Source organism: Podarcis vaucheri, assembly GCF_965113315.1.
Source record: "Podarcis vaucheri genome assembly, chromosome: 11".
Taxonomy (NCBI): domain Eukaryota; kingdom Metazoa; phylum Chordata; class Lepidosauria; order Squamata; family Lacertidae; genus Podarcis; species Podarcis vaucheri.
This window is the reverse complement of record NC_138749.1, coordinates 3,667,871-3,690,543: the sequence shown is the minus strand read 5'-3', so window position 1 is coordinate 3,690,543 and position 22,673 is coordinate 3,667,871. Positions and strand designations below refer to the sequence as shown.

Here is a 22,673-nt window from a genome sequence, read left to right as displayed (position 1 = left end):
CCAGGCGCAGTCTTGTTTTACTGGGAAGGAGGGGCTTAAAAGAGCATGATCCTGGCCACGCATTTCTGCACAAGGCAAAAGGATACAGGATTGGGCCACTGTAGGCAACACTAGCAGTTATGTTGGTGCATCAATGCAGCAGAAAAATATCCAGGGCCGGTTGTGTGTGAATGCAGGACGGAGGAACCTCAGATGCAGGGACTGAATGCACCCCTCCAAGCCTCTCTGCCTGGCCCTCATAACTCTTTCCAGGCTCTGTACCCATCGCCAGCTGTTTTCTTCCTGGGTGAAAATGTGTCCTGGAACGCCACCCCTGCCTCTTGTTTGCCTAGATAAGGTTTTCCCAAGCTTGGGTCTCCAGCTGTTTTGGGACTACAATTCCCATCACCCCTGACCACAAGTCCTGCAAGCTACGGATGATGGGACTTGTAGTCCAAAAACAGCCAGAGACCCAAGTTTGGGAAACCTTGGGTGGAAGGGCAGAGGCGGGAGGGTGCAAGTGTAAAAATGAGGCAAGATTTGGCCAAGGCACAGTCTGACCCCCCTCCTTTGGTAATCCTCATAGAACTCTAGCCCAATGGTTGCCATGTATTTGATTTTGAATTGATTTTAGAATGAATTGATTTTAAAATGCATTTCAATTGATTGTGGTTTTATGTCAACTGTGTTACTTTTATTGTTGTTAGCCGCTCTGAGCCCGGCTTTGGCTGGGGAGGGTGGATACAACTAAATTATTATTATTATTTTGTTCCTCCGCCCACTTGTGTCTGGCCCCGCCCACAAGGGGCATGTGGCCACCCAGAAGGTTGCCCGGAATGGAGGGGGTGTGGCCCTTGGGCTTAAGGAAGCTTCCCCACCCTTGCCTTGCCAAAATAACTGAGGGCAGGGCAACTAGACTGGGGCAAATGGGCTGCAGGGAGCGTTGCGTGGCAAGGTGGGTGGGTGTGTGAAACGGGAAGAGAAGACAGCAGTAAGACCTGGGAGAATCCTCTAGAGACCCACAGGGACAAGAGCTGAAAGGGATCCCCAAGGGTTGTCTAGTCCAACCCCCTGAAATGCAGGGATCACAATTAAAATATCCGTGATAAATGGCCACCCAACTTTTAAACCCCCAAGGAAGGAAAGTCGACCACCTTCTGAGTTGGTCTGTTCTACCATTCAGCAATGAGCACTGTTCCACAGCAATTGATATTTTGGCTCAGGGTTTCAGTGTTTGATCTAGGGAAGGGTTTGTACCAACACCTGACCAATGAGGAGTTTGTCAGCAAATGGCAGAAAACCATGGCAGAAAACCTCTATTGGTCTGTCACCCCCCCCACCCCAACTGTATTACCTGGGTTATGAAGGTGCCCTAAAGACGTTAAAGCAAAGATTATGGGATAATGCACATAGTGACTTGCGATCTCGATCACACGCAGTCTGAAGTCCGCTGGCAGTAGGAGTACAATATGGGCATGTCTTTAAATTAACATCTTACATTCAAAACCTGACAGTACCAAATTATTGAAGGCTTTTCACCAAAGCCAGACTAAACGTCCTTCCTTCTGCAGTGTTGGATGGCAGGTTGAGATGAGTCCCCTACCAGGACAGACTTTGCTCCTGTGCTCAAGACATCGATTCCATAAAACATATTTTGCTGCACTGTGCAAAATATGAGCAAGCCAGGGCTGAACTGATATTACCCTTGCTGGTACCTTTCCCGGGAAAATCAGAGGCTCACTATGTCAGGTTCCTACTGGAAGACTGGACAAATGCTAGAACATTAGCAGTGGCAAAGTTTTTATCGGTGGTTGCAAGAACCAATGATCCCTATCTTTTCAACAAAATGCTTGTTTAACCTGGAGGTAGGCTGTCTGAATTGTGCATTGCTTTGTAACGATTTGTTGGGACTCTGGACCGTAATAAAGATTGATTGATTGGTTGATGTTTTCATTTACATACATTCATTCGAAGTAAGATGGGTTTATGAAGCAATTCTATATCCTCCCACCATGCTGACAAAGAATTCTACGAAACAATAGTCTATATCCGGAATCACTGTTCAGTGTTGGACATCATATTTGCTGAATACACAAAACTTCACAGCTTGTCTGTCATCGTACAAAGTCTGTTACCTCGCTTCATTTAAAGATTTTCAGAGACTTTGAGACTAAAGATTTCATTTTGTACTTGTTATGGTTTGAAGGAATTCTATAAAGATTGTCTATTGCGTATGTACATGGTCATGGTGTTGCCTAGACATTGCTGATGTTCTAACCGTTGAACAGCTCTGAAAGTTCTTCCTGATGCTTAATCAGAATCTACTTCCTTGTGACTTTAATCCATCGGTTCGGGTCCTAGCCTCTGGAGCAGGAGAAAACATGCTTGCCCCATCTTCTGTGTGACAGCCCTTAAGATATTTGGAGACGACTCTCTGTTTTCTCTTTTCCAGGCTAAGCATAGCCAACTCCCTTGAGCGTTCCTCATTTCTACTCATCTTCTACTAACGCAGTGGTGGAACCGCAAAGCATTAACTGATGTCGCAACTGCAGCATGTTGCAAAAATATCAACCACAAGGCTGCAATATGAGTGTGCTGTGGCTCCTAACCAGAGCTTAGGGTTTTGTTTTGGGTTTTTTAAATGAATTAACAGCTGCACAACATTCTGCATCTTGAAAGCCTCTGTCTATTTTAAAAGTGGGAGACAGGTTTCTAGTCCTTAGGGCTGTGGATATGGCTTTCAAGGTGGACAGGTAACAGGAGGTAGTTCAGGAGGGCATGCAGTGGTGGCTGACCCCCACCATAGCTAGGAAAATCAGACTGAAGAAGGCAAAACGAACTTGAGTACAAGTGCATTTGCACCTCGTACCTACGGGACTGCCTCACCCGGTCTGTCCCACGGAGGACCTTAAGGTCCATAAATAGCAACACCCTAGAGGTCCCGGGCCCTAAGGAAGTCAGATTAGTGTCAACCAGAGCCAGGGCCTTTTCAACACTGGCCCCGGCCTGGTGGAACGCTTTGTCTCATGAGACCAGGGCAGGATCTGATTTCTTTCTGCAGGGCCTGTAAGACAGAGTTGTTCTGCCTGGCCTTTGGCTTGGAATCAACTTGATTTCCTCCCCCTCTTTCCTTTTTCCTTTCTCCTTCTGTGATGGAACTCCTATTTGGGGACTTCCCTGGCTTTTTTCTGGCCCATGTAGGACCAGTCTGGATAGCTGGCCTTGGTGAAGACTTGACGTTTTGAGTTTCTACTGAAATGAGGCTGCATTTTAATGTTGTATTTTAATCTTGTTTTTAAGTTGTATTTCAATCAATTGTTTTATATCTGGTGTTAGCCGCCCTGAGCCCGGCCTTGGCTGGGGAGGGCGGGGTATAGTATAAATAAAATTTGTTGTTGTTGTTATCATTATTATTTCTGCAGGCTAAAGGGCTGTGACATGGAAAATGGGAGCAAATTTGTTTTCAGAGACTCTTCAGCTGTGAAGCCTGTACTTCAGGGGGTTGGTCTAGATGACCTTTGGAGACCCTTCCAATTCTATGATTCTAAGATATAAGCATCCTGAATTGATTTAATGCCTGGGAGAGAAAACACTCCTATAGTGAGTTCGGTATGTATGTAGAGTAAAATAAGCTTTGGATGAAAAAACAGCATTTCACACCTTGACGGTTTTAAGAGGGTGTGATGTTTTAATTAGAATTCCACTGGACGAATAAAGGGAAATGTTCCAATTATTTCCTTGGCCTCAAAAGTTGGCGGGAGGAGAATTTAATAAGAGTTTCTACAATAACAAGAGTCCTTTATTAGGGAGGTCAAGTTTCTCTAAACTGGATGAGTCTACAGGAGGAAATAGGATCAAGAGAAGTTTGTATGTAATAAAAATACCTTTCTTATAAGACAGCGCTAAGTGGAAAAAGTTATGGGTGAGAACACACCCTGGGCGACACTTTATACATGCAGCACAAAGTTCCAAAAGGTTCTAAATGGACCATTTCTCTGTACGGGCCTCTACTGACTTGACCAATCCTTCTCCCAAAATCTTGAAGTCTTCCAAAATGGCCTCCACATTGGGAACTGTCAGGGGCTCAGGCGCAAGGGCAGACATCATTCTTCCTTTCATGCTTAGCACCTGTGACGGAAAGAACAGATATAATAAGTGAGTTCAGACCGTGGCTCAATCCAAACACTGTACCAAAACCGGGTTTAGAACCCAAAATCTGAACCGAGGTTCTGAACAGGCGGGCAAACCATGGTTTGCATTTCGCCTGTCTGGTTTCAGCGTCCATCCGCTCAGCATTTCTACTTCTGTGCTACAAGAGCCTCCAGAGGTGCAGAGAGTGTGGTTTTCCCATTTAGGTACCGCAACAAACCTTGGTTAGCACAAACCATGGTTTCCAAAACACCACCTTTTCAGTGGTGACACCCAGTACTTGGAATTTCTTCCCCAAACCAACTTGCACAGAGCTGATCTTTACCTTTACAATGCCAGTTTGTAAAGGTAACTAAAAAATACCTTTTTTTTACTTATCTGGCCAATTTAAGACGGTCTGATACCGTTTCTATCTTACTGGTATAGATTCCATGCTTTGCAATAAATAATCTGTTACTTTACCAGGAAAACTGTCCTAAAACTTTCCAGTTACTCTGGAAGAGCGAGGAAGAAACCTTTGCTAAGCGATATGGTTTGCTAAACGGTACTCGAGTTTCTCCTTTAACCATGGTTTGGCATGTTGCTTGAATTGAGCCCCACTCCCTAGGCCTTGCTAGCCTCTGAAACGGAAAGCCGGTCTGAGCCACTTGAGCAGAATCTGTCTGCCAACAGCACGCCAGCTGATGCACAAAATGCATATGCAACAGCACAGGGGCAGTCAGTGTGGTGCACCTGCCACCATGATGGCTAGGAACTTGCCGTATTTTTCGCTCTATAAGATGCACTTTTTCCCTCCTAAAAAGGAAGGAGAAATGTGTGTGCGTCTTATGGAGCGAATGCAGGCTGTGCGGCTATCCCAGAAGCCAGAACAGCGAGAGGGAGCACTGCACAGCGCTCCCTCTTTCTGTTCTAGCTTCTGGCTTAGCCCCTCTGTCCCTTCCCCCACCTCCTGCAAAAGCCCCCAAGAGCCGCGTGGACGCTGCCCTTCTTCCTCCTCGGGGAAAAGCCTGCAAGCGCCACACACATGCTCCACGTGGCTTGTGAAAGGGGCTACCTTTGAAGGTGACCTGGAAACTACAACTAATCCAGAACACGGCAGCTAGACTGGTGACTGGGAGCGGCCGCAGAGACCACATAACACCGGTCTTGAAAGACCTACATTGGCTCCCAGTACGTTTCCGAGCACAATTCAAAGTGTTGGTGCTGACCTTTAAAGCCCTAAACGGCCTTGGTCCAGTATATCTGAAGGAGCGTCTTCACCCCCATCGTTCTACCCGGACACTGAGGTCCAGCACCAAGGGCCTCCTGGCAGTTCCCTCACTGCGAGAAGCCAAGTTACAGGGAACCAGGCAGAGGGCCTTCTCGGTAGTGGCGCCTTCCCTGTGGAACGCCCTCCCACCAGATGTCAAAGAGAACAACTACCAGGCTTTTAGAAGACATCTGAAGGCAGCCCTGTTTCGGGAAGCTTTTAATGTTTGATGTATTATAGTATTTTAATATTCTTTTGGAAGCCGCCCAGAGTGGCTGGGGAAGCCCAGCCAGATGGGCGGCGTATAAATAATAATAAATTATTATTATTATTATTATTATTATTATTATTATTATTATTATTATTTATAGCACTGAGCAGAGCCTGGGATGCATACAGACTCTGCTCAGCGCTCCCTTTAAAGAATATATTTTTCCTTGCATTCCCCCTCTAAAAACTAGGTGTGTCTTATGGAGCAAAAAGTACAGTATTTTGCTAGTAAAAAAGGATGGTGGTGTTGGGGTGGGGGTGGGGAAAGGGTGCTTGATTATTCGACCGGCTCCATCAGATTTCATGCTAGAGGCTCTGTTCTGCGACCAGTTGGGCATGCCAAGCCACGCAAAATCCAACACCCTCTGACTCTTTTATCCACATGAGCTGTTGCAGTTACAAAGCAGCAGCCATGTAGATTTATTTATCCTTTGGCTGAAAGCCAGCAGTTCCCCACCTTCTCCTCAAGTCATCTTTCCCTCCAGCTCCCATACATCTTGCACTTCCAAAGTGGCTTCTTATGTGAGCTCACTGCCAAGCCCTTCATCAATCAGCTCTGTCCTTTCTCGTTCCTCATCTTCTTTTGCACCTGCTCTCTCGATCTTCCAGCTTGCTCCTCATCTATCCCCCTCTTACATCCTTTCTCCCCTCCAACCCAAAAGGTCTCTGCACCTTTCGCCATGTCGCTGGCCGAAAACAGCAGCCCCTCGCTCATCGGCCAAGATACCCCTTTTCTCTGCAAGCCTCTCCCTCAGCCATCCCTCCCTGTGTCACTTAACATCAGCTCTAAGCATTATGGGACACGGGTGGCGCTGTGGGTTAAACCACAGAGCCTAGGACTTGCCGATCAGAAGGTCGGCGGCTCGAATCCCCTCAACAGGGTGAGCTCCCGTTGCTTGGTCCCTGCTCCTGCCAACCTAGCACTTCGAAAGCACGCCGGCGGGAAGGTAAACGGCGTTTCCATGTGCTGCTCTGGTTCGGCAGAAGCGGCTTAGTCATGCTGGCCACATGACCCGGAAGCTGTACGCCAGCTCCCTCAGCCAATAAAGCGAGATGAGCGCTGCAACCCCAGAGTCGGCCACGACTGGACCTAATGGTCAGGGGTCCCTTTACCTAAGCATTCCGGCAGGCAGAATGCTCTCTGGCCACCTCTATTTGCTGCCCCGCGCCTTGCACCCTGTGCAAATGCGACCCAGAACCCAGGTTACAAAAATACACACGGTCCAAATCCCAGGGTTCAGACCGCCTCACCTTGAAAGGCTGTGGCTCAAAGGCCGAAGGCTTCCAGAGGACTCCCACCACCTCTCCTCCATGCTTGTCGTAGAAAAACATTGCCAGGTCACCGAATGCCGCCTGCAAAGGAGAGAGGTTTGGAAGAGACCAGGGTTAAGCTGATGGTTTTGGAAGGACAACATCGATCTAAACCTGCATTGATACAGAGGTGCCAAGCGAACACTTCTGCAAAAATTGCACAGTTAGAACATATCACTAATGTTTATGTCACAAACGGAACAATCGAAAACTACAATAAGGTGTAGAAAGAGGACTCTGAAAGCAACAAATTTAAAACTCGAACTAAGCGTCACCGGTTCCAATTATTCCCAGGGATTCTCAATGCAGACGCGTTGTCCTCAAAGCCATTCCACCTCGCAGCATCTTAGGTTATGTAATGTTATTCGTTCCTGTGATATGACCAGGTTCGGTTTAACCAAGAAGAAATAAAAAGTTGTTTATGTGATTTATTCCAGATCTTAGGTATGTTGATTATCTCTGGCACTTGCAAGTTAACACCTGGTCTCTGATATGCAGATTGCACAGAAACTCAAAAAATAAGGCGCTCAAAGGCGATGGTTGTTGTGAGACACGGCGGAGGAATGCGTTCCTGCCCCAGGGGGAGACTGAGCAGCCTGAAATTTGGCTTCTTTGTCGCATTTTGGCTAGGGAGAAAACTGAGAGGAGGGTCAGACTGACAGATGGAGATTGGGTGAAGCTTGCCAATACATTCCTATAAGGGGAAATGAATTCACATAAGACTTAAGCTGGGCACGTCTTGCCCCATCAGCCGTTGCAAATAAACAAATGACTCTAAAACTGTTTAGAACTGAGCAAAGCCTCAACATCACCTACCCATATATCTGCCCAACGCCCATCAAGGTCACACACAGGTCAATCTTTATCTCTGTTAAGACCTACCCTGACATAAGAGATTCACAGAAGACTGGTGTAAATTTACGGAATATTTGAAAAGTAATTGTGATGATCAGATTACATTTGTAGGTTTGCAAGAAGATTTTGCGAGTTGAATTATTTGAATTATTGCAAAAATGGATAAAGAGGAGGATTGTTAGTTAAGAGAATTAAAGGTAATATGAATTTAAGAAATGCAGAAGAAATAATAAGAATGGTGAGTCATCAGAGGTGCTGATGGAAGTCCAAAAAGATTGTATAAGATGTGAAGTTTTGTGGTATGTATGACAATTAATATACTAAAATTAATAAAAATTATTATATATATATATATATATATATATATATATATATATATATATATATATATATATGCTTTCGTAGATTTTCACGGGTATAGGAATGCAGGTTTTGGTGTCTTCGGGTGTCTTCCCGTGTAAGAGTCGGGGTGTCTGTGCGACGCTTCGACGAGGTCTCACTCGTCATCTTCAGGCTGGTGCTTTCGGCTTCTTGTTACTGGAACAGAGCAGAGTCTGGTGTTTGAGTTCCTATAAATACTGTTGAGGGGTGTGGTGTATAGCCTCCAACGTTCTGGGTAGAGAGGAAGTTCCTAGATTAGTGTGCCTTTTCTTCTTTTGTTCCTTAATTACTTGAGGGATATCTTGGGTGATTTCATGAGTGATATTCTGAATATCACTGGGTGGGTCATTAATTACTTGAGGGATATCTTGGGTGATTTCATGAGTGATATTCTGAATATCACTGGGTGGATCATTAAGTGTAGATTAGTTGCTAAAGCTCTCGTGTCTTGACCTCTTGAGCTTGTGAAGAGTTTTTCTGAGAAGATGGCTGTGCTGCATTTAGTTGTGCTCTGGCTTGGCTTCGTGTATAGGGGCGAGCTATGGTTTTGTGCCTTGTGCCAGCCAGATCTGTGTAGGGATTGCAGGGGGGTGCAGCATCCGGAGGTGCCACTATAGTTTGGTTGCTGGATGGAGTCTGTAATATGTCTGTGGAGAGGGTCTGGGTTTGGGTCTGGTGTGGTTGATTGGTGACGGCGTTCTGTGTGCCTCTGGTTCTGGTGTCGGTTTTTGTGGGGAGGGCTAATTTCCAGATGTCTGGCAGGCGGGACGTGTCGTCACGCTTGTTCATGTTGTGAGGGTGTTTCTCTATCTCGATGGCTTCCATGATTATTCTCTTGTGGTGATGTTCCATGTTAAAGAGCAATTTGGAATCTGCAAAATTAATTTCGTGTCCTGTTTCTTTCATGTGTTGGAAAAGAGAGGAAGTTTTTTCTTCTTTTTTGACGGCATTCTTGTGTTCTGCGATACGTGCATTTATTCGTCTGTTTGTTTGTCCAATGTACGTGGCTGGGCAGACTTTGCAGGGTATTTCATAGACCCCTTGGTTTTCCAGCTGGATTTTGTCTTTTGGGTTTCTGAGGATATTGGCTATTTTTTGGTTGGTGCAGAAGGCTGTTTTGATATTGTGTTTATGGAGGATTTTGCTGATTTTGTCTGTAGTGCCCTTGATATAAGGAAGGAGGGCCATGCCATTGTTTTCTTCTGTGTCTTGGTTTTTGGGGGGTGTTTCTTTTTGGATTAGCTTCGTAACCCTGTTTTTCTGGTATCCATTGGCGATTAACACATTTGAGAGATACTGTAACTCAGTTGTCAAGTGGTCTTTGTCAGCCAGGCGTTTGGTTCTGGAGATGAGAGTCTTGGCTACGGAGTTTATTTGTGCAGGGTGGTGGTGTGATTGTGCATGTAAGTAACGGTTGGTGTGTGTTTTTTTCCGGTAGATAGTGTGTCCTAGGGAGCCATCAGGTTTTTTGTAGATTAGGACGTCAAGAAAGGGGAGTTGGTTGTTGTCTTCTATTTCCATAGTGAATTGTATTTTGGGGTGTAGGCTGTTGAGATGTGTGAGGAAGCTATCTAGTTTTTCTTTCCCGTGTGGCCAAATTACAAAGGTGTCGTCAACATATCTGAGCCAAAGTTTGGGTTTGTGTTCTGACTTGTCTAAAGCATTGGTTTCAAAGTGTTCCATGTACAGATTTGCGATGACCGGTGAGAGGGGTGATCCCATGGGTGCTCCTTCTATCTGTTTGTATCTTTGTCCATTGTGGATGAAGTACGTGTTGGTTAGGCAGTGGTTGGTCAGGTCCAGGATGTATTTGGGGGGGTTGTATTTGTTTTGAATGGCTGTCAAGGCTTCATTAATGGGCACTTGAGTGAAGAGAGATACAACATCGAAGCTCACAAGTAGGTCATCGGGATGTAGGTATTGTTTCTTTATTGTTTCTATGAACTGGAAGGAGTTAGTAACGTCGAAGCTAGCCTGACCAAAATCGACCCAGATGAAGCCAATAAAATCAGACTTGAAGTCACCAACATCCTCTGCTCCAGCAAACCACCCAGAAGCAATTTACACAAAGAAGAACAGAAAGCACTCACCAACCTGAGGAAAGACAACAACATAATCATTCTCCCAGCAGACAAAGGCAACGCCACTGTTGTGATGAACACATCGGACTACCAAGCAAAACTATCAAATCTACTCCAAGACCCTACCTACCAACCTATAAAAACAGATCCCACCACCTATCTGGAAAAAACCACCAAATCCAAAATAAAAGCCTCTCCTATCAGTGAAGAAATCCAGCTAAGAATCATCCCCAGAGAAAAATCATCCAGATGCCCCAAACTCTACGGTCTCCCCAAGATACACAAAGAAGGAACACCACTCAGACCAATAGTCAGCTCCATAGGCTCACCTCTACAAAATCTCGCTAAATTTCTCGCTAAGCAACTTCAGCCCTATGCAGAATCCATCGCTTCACACGTTACTAACTCCTTCCAGTTCATAGAAACAATAAAGAAACAATACCTACATCCCGATGACCTACTTGTGAGCTTCGATGTTGTATCTCTCTTCACTCAAGTGCCCATTAATGAAGCCTTGACAGCCATTCAAAACAAATACAACCCCCCCAAATACATCCTGGACCTGACCAACCACTGCCTAACCAACACGTACTTCATCCACAATGGACAAAGATACAAACAGATAGAAGGAGCACCCATGGGATCACCCCTCTCACCGGTCATCGCAAATCTGTACATGGAACACTTTGAAACCAATGCTTTAGACAAGTCAGAACACAAACCCAAACTTTGGCTCAGATATGTTGACGACACCTTTGTAATTTGGCCACACGGGAAAGAAAAACTAGATAGCTTCCTCACACATCTCAACAGCCTACACCCCAAAATACAATTCACTATGGAAATAGAAGACAACAACCAACTCCCCTTTCTTGACGTCCTAATCTACAAAAAACCTGATGGCTCCCTAGGACACACTATCTACCGGAAAAAAACACACACCAACCGTTACTTACATGCACAATCACACCACCACCCTGCACAAATAAACTCCGTAGCCAAGACTCTCATCTCCAGAACCAAACGCCTGGCTGACAAAGACCACTTGACAACTGAGTTACAGTATCTCTCAAATGTGTTAATCGCCAATGGATACCAGAAAAACAGGGTTACGAAGCTAATCCAAAAAGAAACACCCCCCAAAAACCAAGACACAGAAGAAAACAATGGCATGGCCCTCCTTCCTTATATCAAGGGCACTACAGACAAAATCAGCAAAATCCTCCATAAACACAATATCAAAACAGCCTTCTGCACCAACCAAAAAAATAGCCAATATCCTCAGAAACCCAAAAGACAAAATCCAGCTGGAAAACCAAGGGGTCTATGAAATACCCTGCAAAGTCTGCCCAGCCACGTACATTGGACAAACAAACAGACGAATAAATGCACGTATCGCAGAACACAAGAATGCCGTCAAAAAAGAAGAAAAAACTTCCTCTCTTTTCCAACACATGAAAGAAACAGGACACGAAATTAATTTTGCAGATTCCAAATTGCTCTTTAACATGGAACATCACCACAAGAGAATAATCATGGAAGCCATCGAGATAGAGAAACACCCTCACAACATGAACAAGCGTGACGACACGTCCCGCCTGCCAGACATCTGGAAATTAGCCCTCCCCACAAAAACCGACACCAGAACCAGAGGCACACAGAACGCCGTCACCAATCAACCACACCAGACCCAAACCCAGACCCTCTCCACAGACATATTACAGACTCCATCCAGCAACCAAACTATAGTGGCACCTCCGGATGCTGCACCCCCCTGCAATCCCTACACAGATCTGGCTGGCACAAGGCACAAAACCATAGCTCGCCCCTATACACGAAGCCAAGCCAGAGCACAACTAAATGCAGCACAGCCATCTTCTCAGAAAAACTCTTCACAAGCTCAAGAGGTCAAGACACGAGAGCTTTAGCAACTAATCTACACTTAATGATCCACCCAGTGATATTCAGAATATCACTCATGAAATCACCCAAGATATCCCTCAAGTAATTAATGACCCACCCAGTGATATTCAGAATATCACTCATGAAATCACCCAAGATATCCCTCAAGTAATTAAGGAACAAAAGAAGAAAAGGCACACTAATCTAGGAACTTCCTCTCTACCCAGAACGTTGGAGGCTATACACCACACCCCTCAACAGTATTTATAGGAACTCAAACACCAGACTCTGCTCTGTTCCAGTAACAAGAAGCCGAAAGCACCAGCCTGAAGATGACGAGTGAGACCTCGTCGAAGCGTCGCACAGACACCCCGACTCTTACACGGGAAGACACCCGAAGACACCAAAACCTGCATATATATATATATATATATATATATATGCTTTCGTAATATATATATATATATTAAAAAAAAGACCTACCCTGACATAAAGCTAAGGCATCATTGCATGGACAAAATAAAGCTGAGCTCCTGTTGAATTTTGTTGTTGTTTTAAGGGGAGAGGAAGTGAGACCAGTAGCTTCTTTCCTAAACAGCTCAGCACAGTCCCTGGTGTCCCAAGGCCACGCAGAGAGCCCCTCTTGTGTCACAATGACTCCTGGAAAATAGCCAGTAAACTGACTCTGCAAACTGCTTGCTTGTTTTGCAATGCAGGCGGGAAACAGATTTCTAGATTAGCTTGCTGCGCATAATGCACACAAGGGGCTCAGAGACTGTGACAGAGATTTCCCCCAACCCACGCCGGATGTATTGGACTACAGCTCAGCTTTGCAGGCTGGGGCTTGTGGGAATTGTAACTCAAAACATTTGGATGGCGCCAGGTTGGGGAAATCTGCCCTAACCCTCCTTCCATATAAATGAATGGGTAACGTTCACTCACAGAATCATAGAACTGCAGTTGGAAGGGACGCCCCCTCCAAGGAACGTCTAGTCCAACCCCCTGCAAAGCAGGGATCTCAACACACGGTCCCCCATCCAATTTGAAACCATACCGGACCCTGCTTAGCTTTGCAAATGTGCTAGCAGTTTTATTGCTGCACAAGGACAAAGGGGAACTGAAATTGCATTTTAACCTGTATTTTAAATTGTTTTTTTCTTTTTCTCTCCCCCCCCCCATTATGTTTTTATTGTAATTTTACTGGTGTTAGCCGCCCTGAGCCCGGCTCTGGCTGGGGAGGGTGGGGTATAAATAAAAATTCTTCTTCTTCTTCTTCTTCTTCTTCTTATTATTATTATTATTATTATTATTATTATTATTATTATTATGAAGCTCTACCCTCAAAGTATACCACTGCAGTCATGTCAAAATCTCACTTCCATCAAACCCCTCCTCTGGGTCCAGGTTTCTTTGCGTTATTAAATCGTTCCCACAGTTGGCAAGGTTCGTTTGATACCAAGAAACCGAGCCTTTAGCACCACCGTCCCGGTCCCATGGAACTCCCTGCCACAAGAGATTCCTTCTGTGCTAGCTCTAAAAATGCCTGCTGAAACGGTTTCTGTTCTGCCAGGCCTATGAGGGCAATTAAGAGTACACTCTTCCACAGTGATTAACTGATGCCTGCTATTTAATTCTGTAATGGTTTTATTGTATGAGTTTATGTTTTTATTGCCGTAAATTGTGTGTGTGTGCATAATGCAACATCGGTATACAAATATTTTTATTTGCATGCAGCAAGTTATTAATATATTAATGTATATTAATAACTAATTAATACTATATTAAGTCTGCATGGTCGTTGGCTCAGCCACTAACCTCACACGACCTGATTAATAACTCAGCCTATGCACGTGCAAAAGAAAAGCCGGATCAGGCCCATGCCCCATTTAGTCCATCATCCTGCTCTCACAGTGGCCACCCAGGCACCTCAAGGGAAAACTGAAAACCCATGCCTCCTGTGGGAGTGAGTTCCACAGATTAACCGTAAAGAGGACACAATCTCTGGCTGTCCCTGCAAAGGGTGAGGGAGGCCAGGTTTAAGTTTGTGCAACTGAAACAGTTGACCGAGTGCAATTGAAACCACTGCACATTGCAGTGGCTTTCTAACCCTTTTGAGCCCACGGTGCCTTTGACCCACTGCATATTTTCTGTGGCTCCCCTGTGGGGTTTAATTACAGGATGTGCATGCACATAAGTGGGAGCAGCAGCGGCGGCAGGACTCAGGCTAGAATCAGGGAGAGAGAGAGAGAGATCAAGAGAGAGATTTGCAGATTTGCAGCAAGGATGGCTAATATGAATAGGGAGAAAGAGGAGGAGGCTGCAGAGACAGGTTGAAAACCTCTGCCTCACTGCATTAACTCGCACGCGGATGATGATGCTATTATACTAATAAGCCTGAGAGATTACGGTTTATATCTGCGCACAGAGGAATATGTTGCTGTTTAGTCGTTTAGTCATGTCCGCCTCTTCGTGACCCCATGGACCAGAGCATGCCAGGCACTCCTGTCTTCCTCTGCCTCCCGCAGTTTGGTCAAACTCATGCTGGTCTCTTCGAGAACACTGTCCCACCATCTCGTCCTCTGTCATCCCCTTCTTGTGCCCTCTTTCCCAACATCAGGGTCTTTTCCAGGGAGTCTTCTCTTCTCATGAGGTGGCCAAAGTCTTGGAGCCTCAGCTTCAGGATCTGTCCTTCCAGTGAGCACTCAGGGCTGATTTCCTTCAGAATGGAGAGGTTGGATCTTCTTGCAGTCCATGGGACTCTCAAGAGTCTCTTCCAGCACCAGAATTCAAAAGCATCCATTCTTCGGCGATCAGCCTTCTTGATGGTCCAGCTCTCACTTCCGTACATCACTACTGGGAAAACTAGAGCTTTAACTGTACGGCTAAACCGTAGCTTTAACAGAGGAATATACGGGGTGCTAATTGGGCCCCCCGCCTTTTCTCATGACGGACGCTTGCTGAATGAAGCCGTGTGTGCTAATAACGTCAGGAGGAATATTGCTATGTGCCCTGCCAGGACTCTGAACCTTCTTGTTAAAAACCGCAGCGTGATTCAGAAGCTGCTGAAGCAACAAAACCCAGATGCTTTTAAAAAATAATAATAACAAGGAAGGGTTATGCGCTGCCTGGGAAACTTCCCTTTTGCCAGGAGTCAGCGGAGGCACAGATCAAGACAGAACCTGTTCTCTCGCTCTGTTGCAAGGCGATTGTCGAAGAATTGGCTGGGTCTGGGAATGGCCCGGGTGTCACCGGGTTCTCCAAAAGCGGCTGCTGCTTGCCTGCACGGCGAATCCCTCCTTTTTTATCTTATTTTCCTGGAGTTTGCAGCGGCAACACCTCTGAGGCAACTTTGCGGCCTGCATTAAGCAATCTCCGTCCCAGCCGAGAGAGCTAGCAGCTGTGCTGCTTACGTTTATAAGTTTCTGCCTAGGTTTCTGCTGCAGATAGAGATTTCTAAAGCTCAGCACGGCACGGGAAGAAATGCGTAGGGTTAAGTTCTCCTTCCTGCCTTGTGACACCAGAATCCATGGACTTCCAATGAAGCTGCGCATTGGAAAATTCAGGGCAGAGAAGAGGAAATCTTTGAACTGTTAAACTGCAGAACTCGCTGCCACAGCAGGCAGGCATGCCCACCAGCTCGGAAGGCTTTCAAAGAGGATTAATCACATTTGTGGAGTGGGCTACTGATGGCTGCCAGCCACGATGGCTAGCATCTTAAACCTAGACAGCATCTTAAAAAGCAGAGACATCACCTTGCCAACAAAGACCCATATAGTTAAAGCTATGGTTTTCCCAGTAGTGATGTATGGAAGTGAGAGCTGGACCATAAAGAAGGCTGATCGCCAAAGAATTGATGCTTTTGAATTCTGGTGCTGGAGGAGACTCTTGAGGGTCCCATGGACTGCAAGAAACCGATCCATTCTTAAGGAAATTAGCCCTGGGTGCTCACTGGCAGGACAGATCCTGAAGCTGAGGCTCCAATATTTTGGCCACCTCATGAGAAGAGAAGACTCCCTGGAAAAGACCCTGATGTTGGGAAAGATGGAGGGACAGTGTTCTCGAAGCTACCAGCATGAGGGAGGCAGTGGAAGACAGGAGTGCCTGGCGTGCTCCGGTCCATGGGGTCATGAAGGGTCGGACACGACTAAACGACTAAACAACAACAAGCCACAATGGCTATTCACTGCTTCTATGGCCAGGACCAGCAATGCTTGAGAATACCAGCTGCTGGAAACCACAAGCGGGGAGAGGGTCTTATGCTCAGATCCTGCGTGTGGGTTTCGCCTGTGCATCTGATCGGCCACTGTGAGAGGAGGATGTTGAACTGGGCGGGCCATTGGCCTGATCCAGCTAGCTCTTATGTTCTTAATTCCCCCTCGCCCATTCCCCTTATTCTGGAAATCCCATCCTTAATATGTGCATCTACTTGCACCTTTGGTTCCTAGACCAAAAGGCTAACCAATGGCGTCTCCTCTACTGGCAAAAAGGCATCTATCAAGCAACCAGGAAAGGAGGTCATCTGTTGCAATTCCTCTCTCCCCACCACAGCCCCAGTGCCCTGCCCCAAAAGCCAGGGCAGATTTTGGGAGGCTGGGTGGGGGGCAAGAAGAGAAGGGGGAATCACCAAAATTATTCCCTCCCCCACTGTTCCATTGGCCTGTTCCAGCAGAGAGAAGAAGACCCCCTTATGTGATCGCATTTGTTCTCACCCACCCACACCTCCTGGGACCCGGGTGGCACTGTGGTCTAAACCACAGAGCCTAGGGCTTGCCGATCAGAAGGTCAGCGGTTTGAATCCCCGTGACGGGGTGAGCTCCTGTTGCTCGGTCCCTGCTCCTGCCAACCTAGCAGTTCGAAAGCACGTCAAAGTGCAAGTAGAGAAATAGGTACCGTTCCAGCGGGAAGGTAAACGGCGTTTCCGTGCGCTGCTCTGGTTTGCCAGAAGCGGCTTAGTCATGCTGGCCACATGACCTGGAAGCTGTACGCCAGCTCCCTCGGCCAGTAAAGCAAGATGAGCGCCGCAACCCCAGAGTCAGCCACGACTGGACCTAATGGTCAGGGGTCCCTTTACCTGCACCTCCCTGCCATCTAATTTTTATATTGCAACTGCTCTGCGGACGGAGACCCATTCTAAGAACACAGGAACTGCGTGGCTGGCTCTGCAGATTGAGGTCTGCTGAGTTTGGTAGGCAAGCGTCCTTTCCCAAACTACAAGATCCAAACTACAAGAAAGAAGATTCCACCTAAACATTAGGAAGAACTTCCTGACAGTAAGAGCTGTTCAACAGTGGAATTTGCTGCCAAGGAATGTGGTGGAGTCTCCTTCTTTGGAGGTCTTTAAGCAGAGGATTGACAACCATATGTCAGGAGTGCTCTGATGGTGTTTCCTGCTTGGCAGGGGGTTGGACTCGATGGCCCTTGTGGTCTCTTCCAACTCTATGATTCTATGATTCTATGATTCCCACAAAGCAGCTGGGAAGTTTGGCCCTGCTAGAATGTCAGTAAAACACCACACCCACCCACCCACCCACTACTGACAGACAGTGTGGTGTAGCAGTTAAGAGTGTTGGACTAGGATCTGGCTGGATTCCTCACTCAGCCAATAAATCTCAATGATTGACCTCAGGCCGGTCACCATCCCTGAGGCTCCCTCACAGGGCTGTCATTGTGAGGATTAAAGGGGGGAGGTAGAGCAATGTACATCAGCTTGAGCTCGTTGGAGGAAAAGGTTGGATATAAATGCAATCAATCAATCAATCAATCAATCAATCAACAAATGTCTTCCACTTACTATGGAAAGCCAACTGCCATGGATGCAGAGACAGGTTGCAACATCAAAACACAGTATAGTGGTGCCTTGCAAGACGAAAAGAATCCGTTCTGTGATTCTCTTCGTCTAGCGGTTTTTTCGTCTTGCAAAGCAAGCCCATTGACGGATTAGCGCTATTAGCGGCTTTTAGCGGCTTATCGGATCAGCTGATAAGCAGCTTAGCGGCTTAGAAAAGGGGGGGGAGGAAAGAAAACCCGCAGGAACTCGCAAGACATTTTCGTCTTGCGAAGCAAGCCCATAGGAGATTCGTTTTGCGAAGCACCTCCAAAACGGAAAACTCTTTCATCTAGCAAATTTTCCGTCTTGCGAGGCATGCGTCTTGTGGGGCACCACTGTATTAAAAACAATATTTAAAACAGCTTCCCGTCTCAGAAATAAGGGGGGTCCTAAAAACACACAGCTCAATGGTGTAAAAAGTATAAAGATAGAGGTAATCTACACAACAATTTAGAAAGAGTAAAAATTTTGAGGTCTTAGAACAAAGGAAGGAAATCATTATGTGAATACATACGTAACGATTAGAATGATGATATGGTTTTATTTGTAGATGTGTGTTTTGGGTTTTTTTGCCTTTTTTCTTTTTTCTCATGTTCTTTTCTTTTTTTTACTTCTTTGTACTGCTTTATTTTGGATTCAATGTTTGTAATTTTTGTTGTAATTTTTGTTGTAATTTTGCATTGAAAATAAAAAAAATTAAACACACAAACAAAAAACCACACACAGCTCAAGTATCAAAAGCCATGTTAAATAAGGTGCATTTAGTACAGTGGTGCCCCGCAAGACGAAATTAATTCGTTCCGCAATTTTTGCCGTCTAACGAATTTTTCTTCTTGCGAAGCACGGTTTAAACGGCTTAACAAAGTCGCAAGACGTTTTCGTCTTGCGAAGCAAGCGCATAGGGGAATTCGTCTTGCGAGGCAAATCGCGAATGAAAAAACCTTTCGTCTAGCGAGTTTTTTGTCTTGCGAGGCATTCGTCTTGCGGGGCACCACTGTATTTGCCAGAAGGTGTCTAATGAAGGTGCCAAGCAGCCCAACAAGGAACTGAAGGTGAGAGTCAACTAAATTTTACTGAGAGTGCATCCAATAAAATACATGACCAAGTTAGGTCCATTCGTTTCAACAGGTCTACTCTTGAGTAAAACCTGGCTGAGGGTGCTCAGCGGCAACGGAATCCTGGCCAGCTCTTGTGAAGGAGAAAACTGCGTGGGGAAGGGGACGGAATGGAGTATCCTGCAGGAGGAGATGGCCAGCAGGCACACCAAACAGAATAATAATAATTAATAATCATCATCATCATCATCATCATTTTGGACTCACAGCTGTCCATGGAGGCGCAGGTCAATTCTGTGTCCAGGGCAGCTGTCTGCCAGCTCCATCTCGTACACAGGCTGAGACCCTATCTGCCTGCGGACTGTCTCGCCAGAGTGGTGCATGCTCTGGTTATCTCCCGCTTGGACTACTGCAATGCGCTCTACGTGGGGCTACCTTTGAAGGTGACCCAGAAACTGCAACTAATCCAGAATGCGGCAGCTAGACTGGTGACTGGGAGCGGCCGCAGAGACCACATAACACCAGTCTTGAAAGACCTACATTGGCTCCCAGTACATTTCCGAGCACAATTCAAAGTGTTGGTGCTGACCTTTAAAGCCCTAAACGGCCTCGGTCCAGTATACCTGAAGGAGCGTCTCCATCCCCATCGTTCTGCCCGGACACTGAGGTCCAGCTCCGAGGGCCTTCTGGCGGTTCCCTCACTGCGAGAAGCCAAGTTACAGGGAACCAGGCAGAGGGCCTTCTCGGTAGTGGCGCCTTCCCTGTGGAACACCCTCCCACCAGATGTCAAAGAGAAAAACAACTACCAGGCTTTTAGAAGACATCTGAAGGCAGCCCTGTTTCGGGAAGCTTTTAATGTTTGATGTATTATAGTATTTTAATATTCTTTTGGAAGCCGCCCAGAGTGGTGGGGTATAAATAATAAATTATAATAATAATAATAATAATAATAATAATAATAATAATAATAATAATAATATTTATACCCTGCCCTGTTGAATGGTTTCTTTAAATGTAAAGGTTCATCATTGTTCCACTCCATGTGTATGTCTTTAAGGGGCCGGAGCAAGGGCCAGAGCAAGATAACGAGACCCAGCTTTACAGTTGTGAAACATAGCAGGTGCTGCTGAGTTGTACTTGATTAAGGCGTGTCAGCATTTGGGTAGAGTATATAAGGAGCAGCACCTAGCTCTCCCATTACCCTGGGGGATGGGTTGGTGGTTGGGTCATGTTGGTTTGTTGGTGTATTTAGTGTAAATGGAGTTTTTGTTTTTCTTATTAAAACCTTCTTTAAGTTATTTTTGAGTCCTTTCTTTTTAATGCATGATCTCCCCAGCAAGCTCTCTGCAGCGTTACTATACTGCAAAAAGCCAACATCTTTGGTTATGGGCCCAGCTGCTGAGTGGATGACTGCATATTTTTGGACTCTGAGAAAGGTTTGAAAACTCCTTCTCCTGTTAGCGTAGTTTTTGTGGGTCTGGAAGAGTTCCAGAATGGTTGACCGGGTTCCTGAAGCTGAGAAGGCTCTGGTCTTCCCACAGCTGACAGATGAGAACTATAATTTATGGTCTTTTCGGGTGGAGGCGCTTTTGACCTCTAGAGAAGTATGGACCTATGTAACTGATGACCCTCCTAACCCTGTAACTAATGCTTGGTCGAAAGGAGATGCAAAAGCCAGGGCGATAATTAATTTGGCAGTCAGCGACCAGCAAGTAGTCTATATAAGAAATAAGAAAACTGCCAAAGAAATGTGGGACAGTCTTGCAGCAGTGCATGTTAGAAAAGAGTCAGCATCTGCATTGACATTTTTCAAGCAGTTGTACCAGACGAAGTTGCAGCCTGGTGGTGATTTGGCAGCACACTTGAGACGTCTGGAGGCAATACGCGGCGAATTAATTCGAAGGGACATGGAGGTACCTGATATTCAGTATATTTTTATCATCCTTTGTTCCCTTAATGAGGACTTTGATGGTATAGCTAGCCAGATATCTGCCGTTCCACCAGCACAATTAACTGTGGAAGGGGTAACGGCAAGATTAATGGGCGAGTTGGATAGAAGGGAGGCTTGTGCCATAAGCACTCCTGTTTCCAGAAAGAATGAGGAACGCCATATGCAAACCTGTGGTGATACAACTGCATTTAAAGCTGCAAAGCGTTGTTGGTTCTGCAATAAGCAAGGACATTTTGCAAAGGACTGCAGAGCCAAAAGAAAGCAAAGTACTCCCAAGTCTGTTTCTGTTCGTCAGTCACGGTCGTCAGCCCAGCAGCCGGCATCGTATAGTAGGGACAGAAACGAGCCGCGAGCTTTTCACGCTCGGACTAAAGATCGTAAAAGACCTAAAGGTGCCAAGTGGAAGTCTTTTGTTATCGACTCAGGAGCATCTCAGCACGTCTGCAATGATCGAAGCTTGTTTATTTCTTTCGAAGAGGAAATTGGTAATGTACATTTAGCCAATTCACAAGTCCTGCAGTCGCTTGGCAGGGGTACTGTTAAACTTGACTCTTTAAACATTACAATAGCAAACTGCATTTACTGCCCGTCAGTGGACAATTTATTGTCAGTAAGGTGCTTTGCTCATCAAGGGATAACTGTGCGTTTCTTAAATTCAATGTGTGAGTTTTTCGAGGGGAACAAACGTCTATTGTATGCCCGGGAATCTGATGGCTTATATAGACTGTATTTTCGAACCTACTCCCAATCGCCTATAAATTGCAGAGCAGCACAGTCAAGCCAGGGGTTGAGGAATGTAAGGCCACATTCTGGGTGTGTCCACGAGGTGCACAGAATTCTGGGACACCTGAATTTTGCTGATGTAATTAAGACAAAGAGTATTGTCAATGGCCTCAACTTAAAACCATGTAAATTCTTTATGCAGTGTCTATCCTGTTGCAAGAATAAGATTAAGGTTGCACGCAAGGGTAGGTGCTCAGATAGGAAAGTAACTGAGCCATTTGAGCGTGTACATTGTGATTTAGTTGGGCCACTCCCACCATCATTAGGAGGTTCAAAGTACTGGCTTACCCTGATAGACCAGTATAGTAGATATTGTTGGACTTATGCAATCGCTGAGAAGTCCCAAGCATTTGAGAAGTACAAGGTTTTTTGCAACTGGGTAAAAACGCATTTTAACAAACCTATTAAGAACCTGTTTTCTGACCGGGGCGGGGAATTTGTTTCTGAGGATTTTGAGAAATTCCTGGAAGCGCAGAGGACTACTCATGAGTTATCTTGCCCCCGAAGTCCCTGGCAAAATGGGCTTGTTGAAGTTGTGCAGCGTGACCTGCAGGCAGGGGTTAAAACTTATCTGCACGATGCTAATCTGCCCAAAGCATTTTGGGCTGAAGCGCTCCATGCCTTTTGTTATGTTAGAAATCGCAGTTATCATTCTGGTTTAGATGTCACCCCCTATGAGAAGCTGTTTAAAAAACGCCCTAATCTGAAATACCTACGCATTTGGGGTTCAGATGTAATTATGCATTATCCCGCTAAGCAGAAATTGGGTGAACGTAGTGTTCAGGGAAAATTAATGGGCTACCAGCAGGGGGCGTACAGAATTTACATACCAGCAACTGGCAAATTTCATATTACCAGAAGCATGATACAAACTGTAAAT

General features: G+C 45.8%; 1 protein-coding gene across 1 annotated transcript in view; it reads right to left on the bottom strand.

The window, feature by feature from the left end:
* Window positions 1-3,640: 3,640 nt before the first annotated feature.
* NOL6 (nucleolar protein 6) overlaps window positions 3,641-22,673 on the bottom strand; it is a 74,682-nt gene continuing 55,649 nt past the window's right edge. The window contains exons 25-26 of the mRNA XM_082241809.1: window positions 6,899-7,000; window positions 3,641-4,107 (exon numbers count right to left, since the gene is read on the bottom strand). Of these exons, the coding sequence (XP_082097935.1) occupies window positions 3,958-4,107; window positions 6,899-7,000 (252 nt within the window). The 3' untranslated portion in view covers window positions 3,641-3,957. The remainder of the gene's footprint in view (window positions 4,108-6,898; window positions 7,001-22,673) is intronic.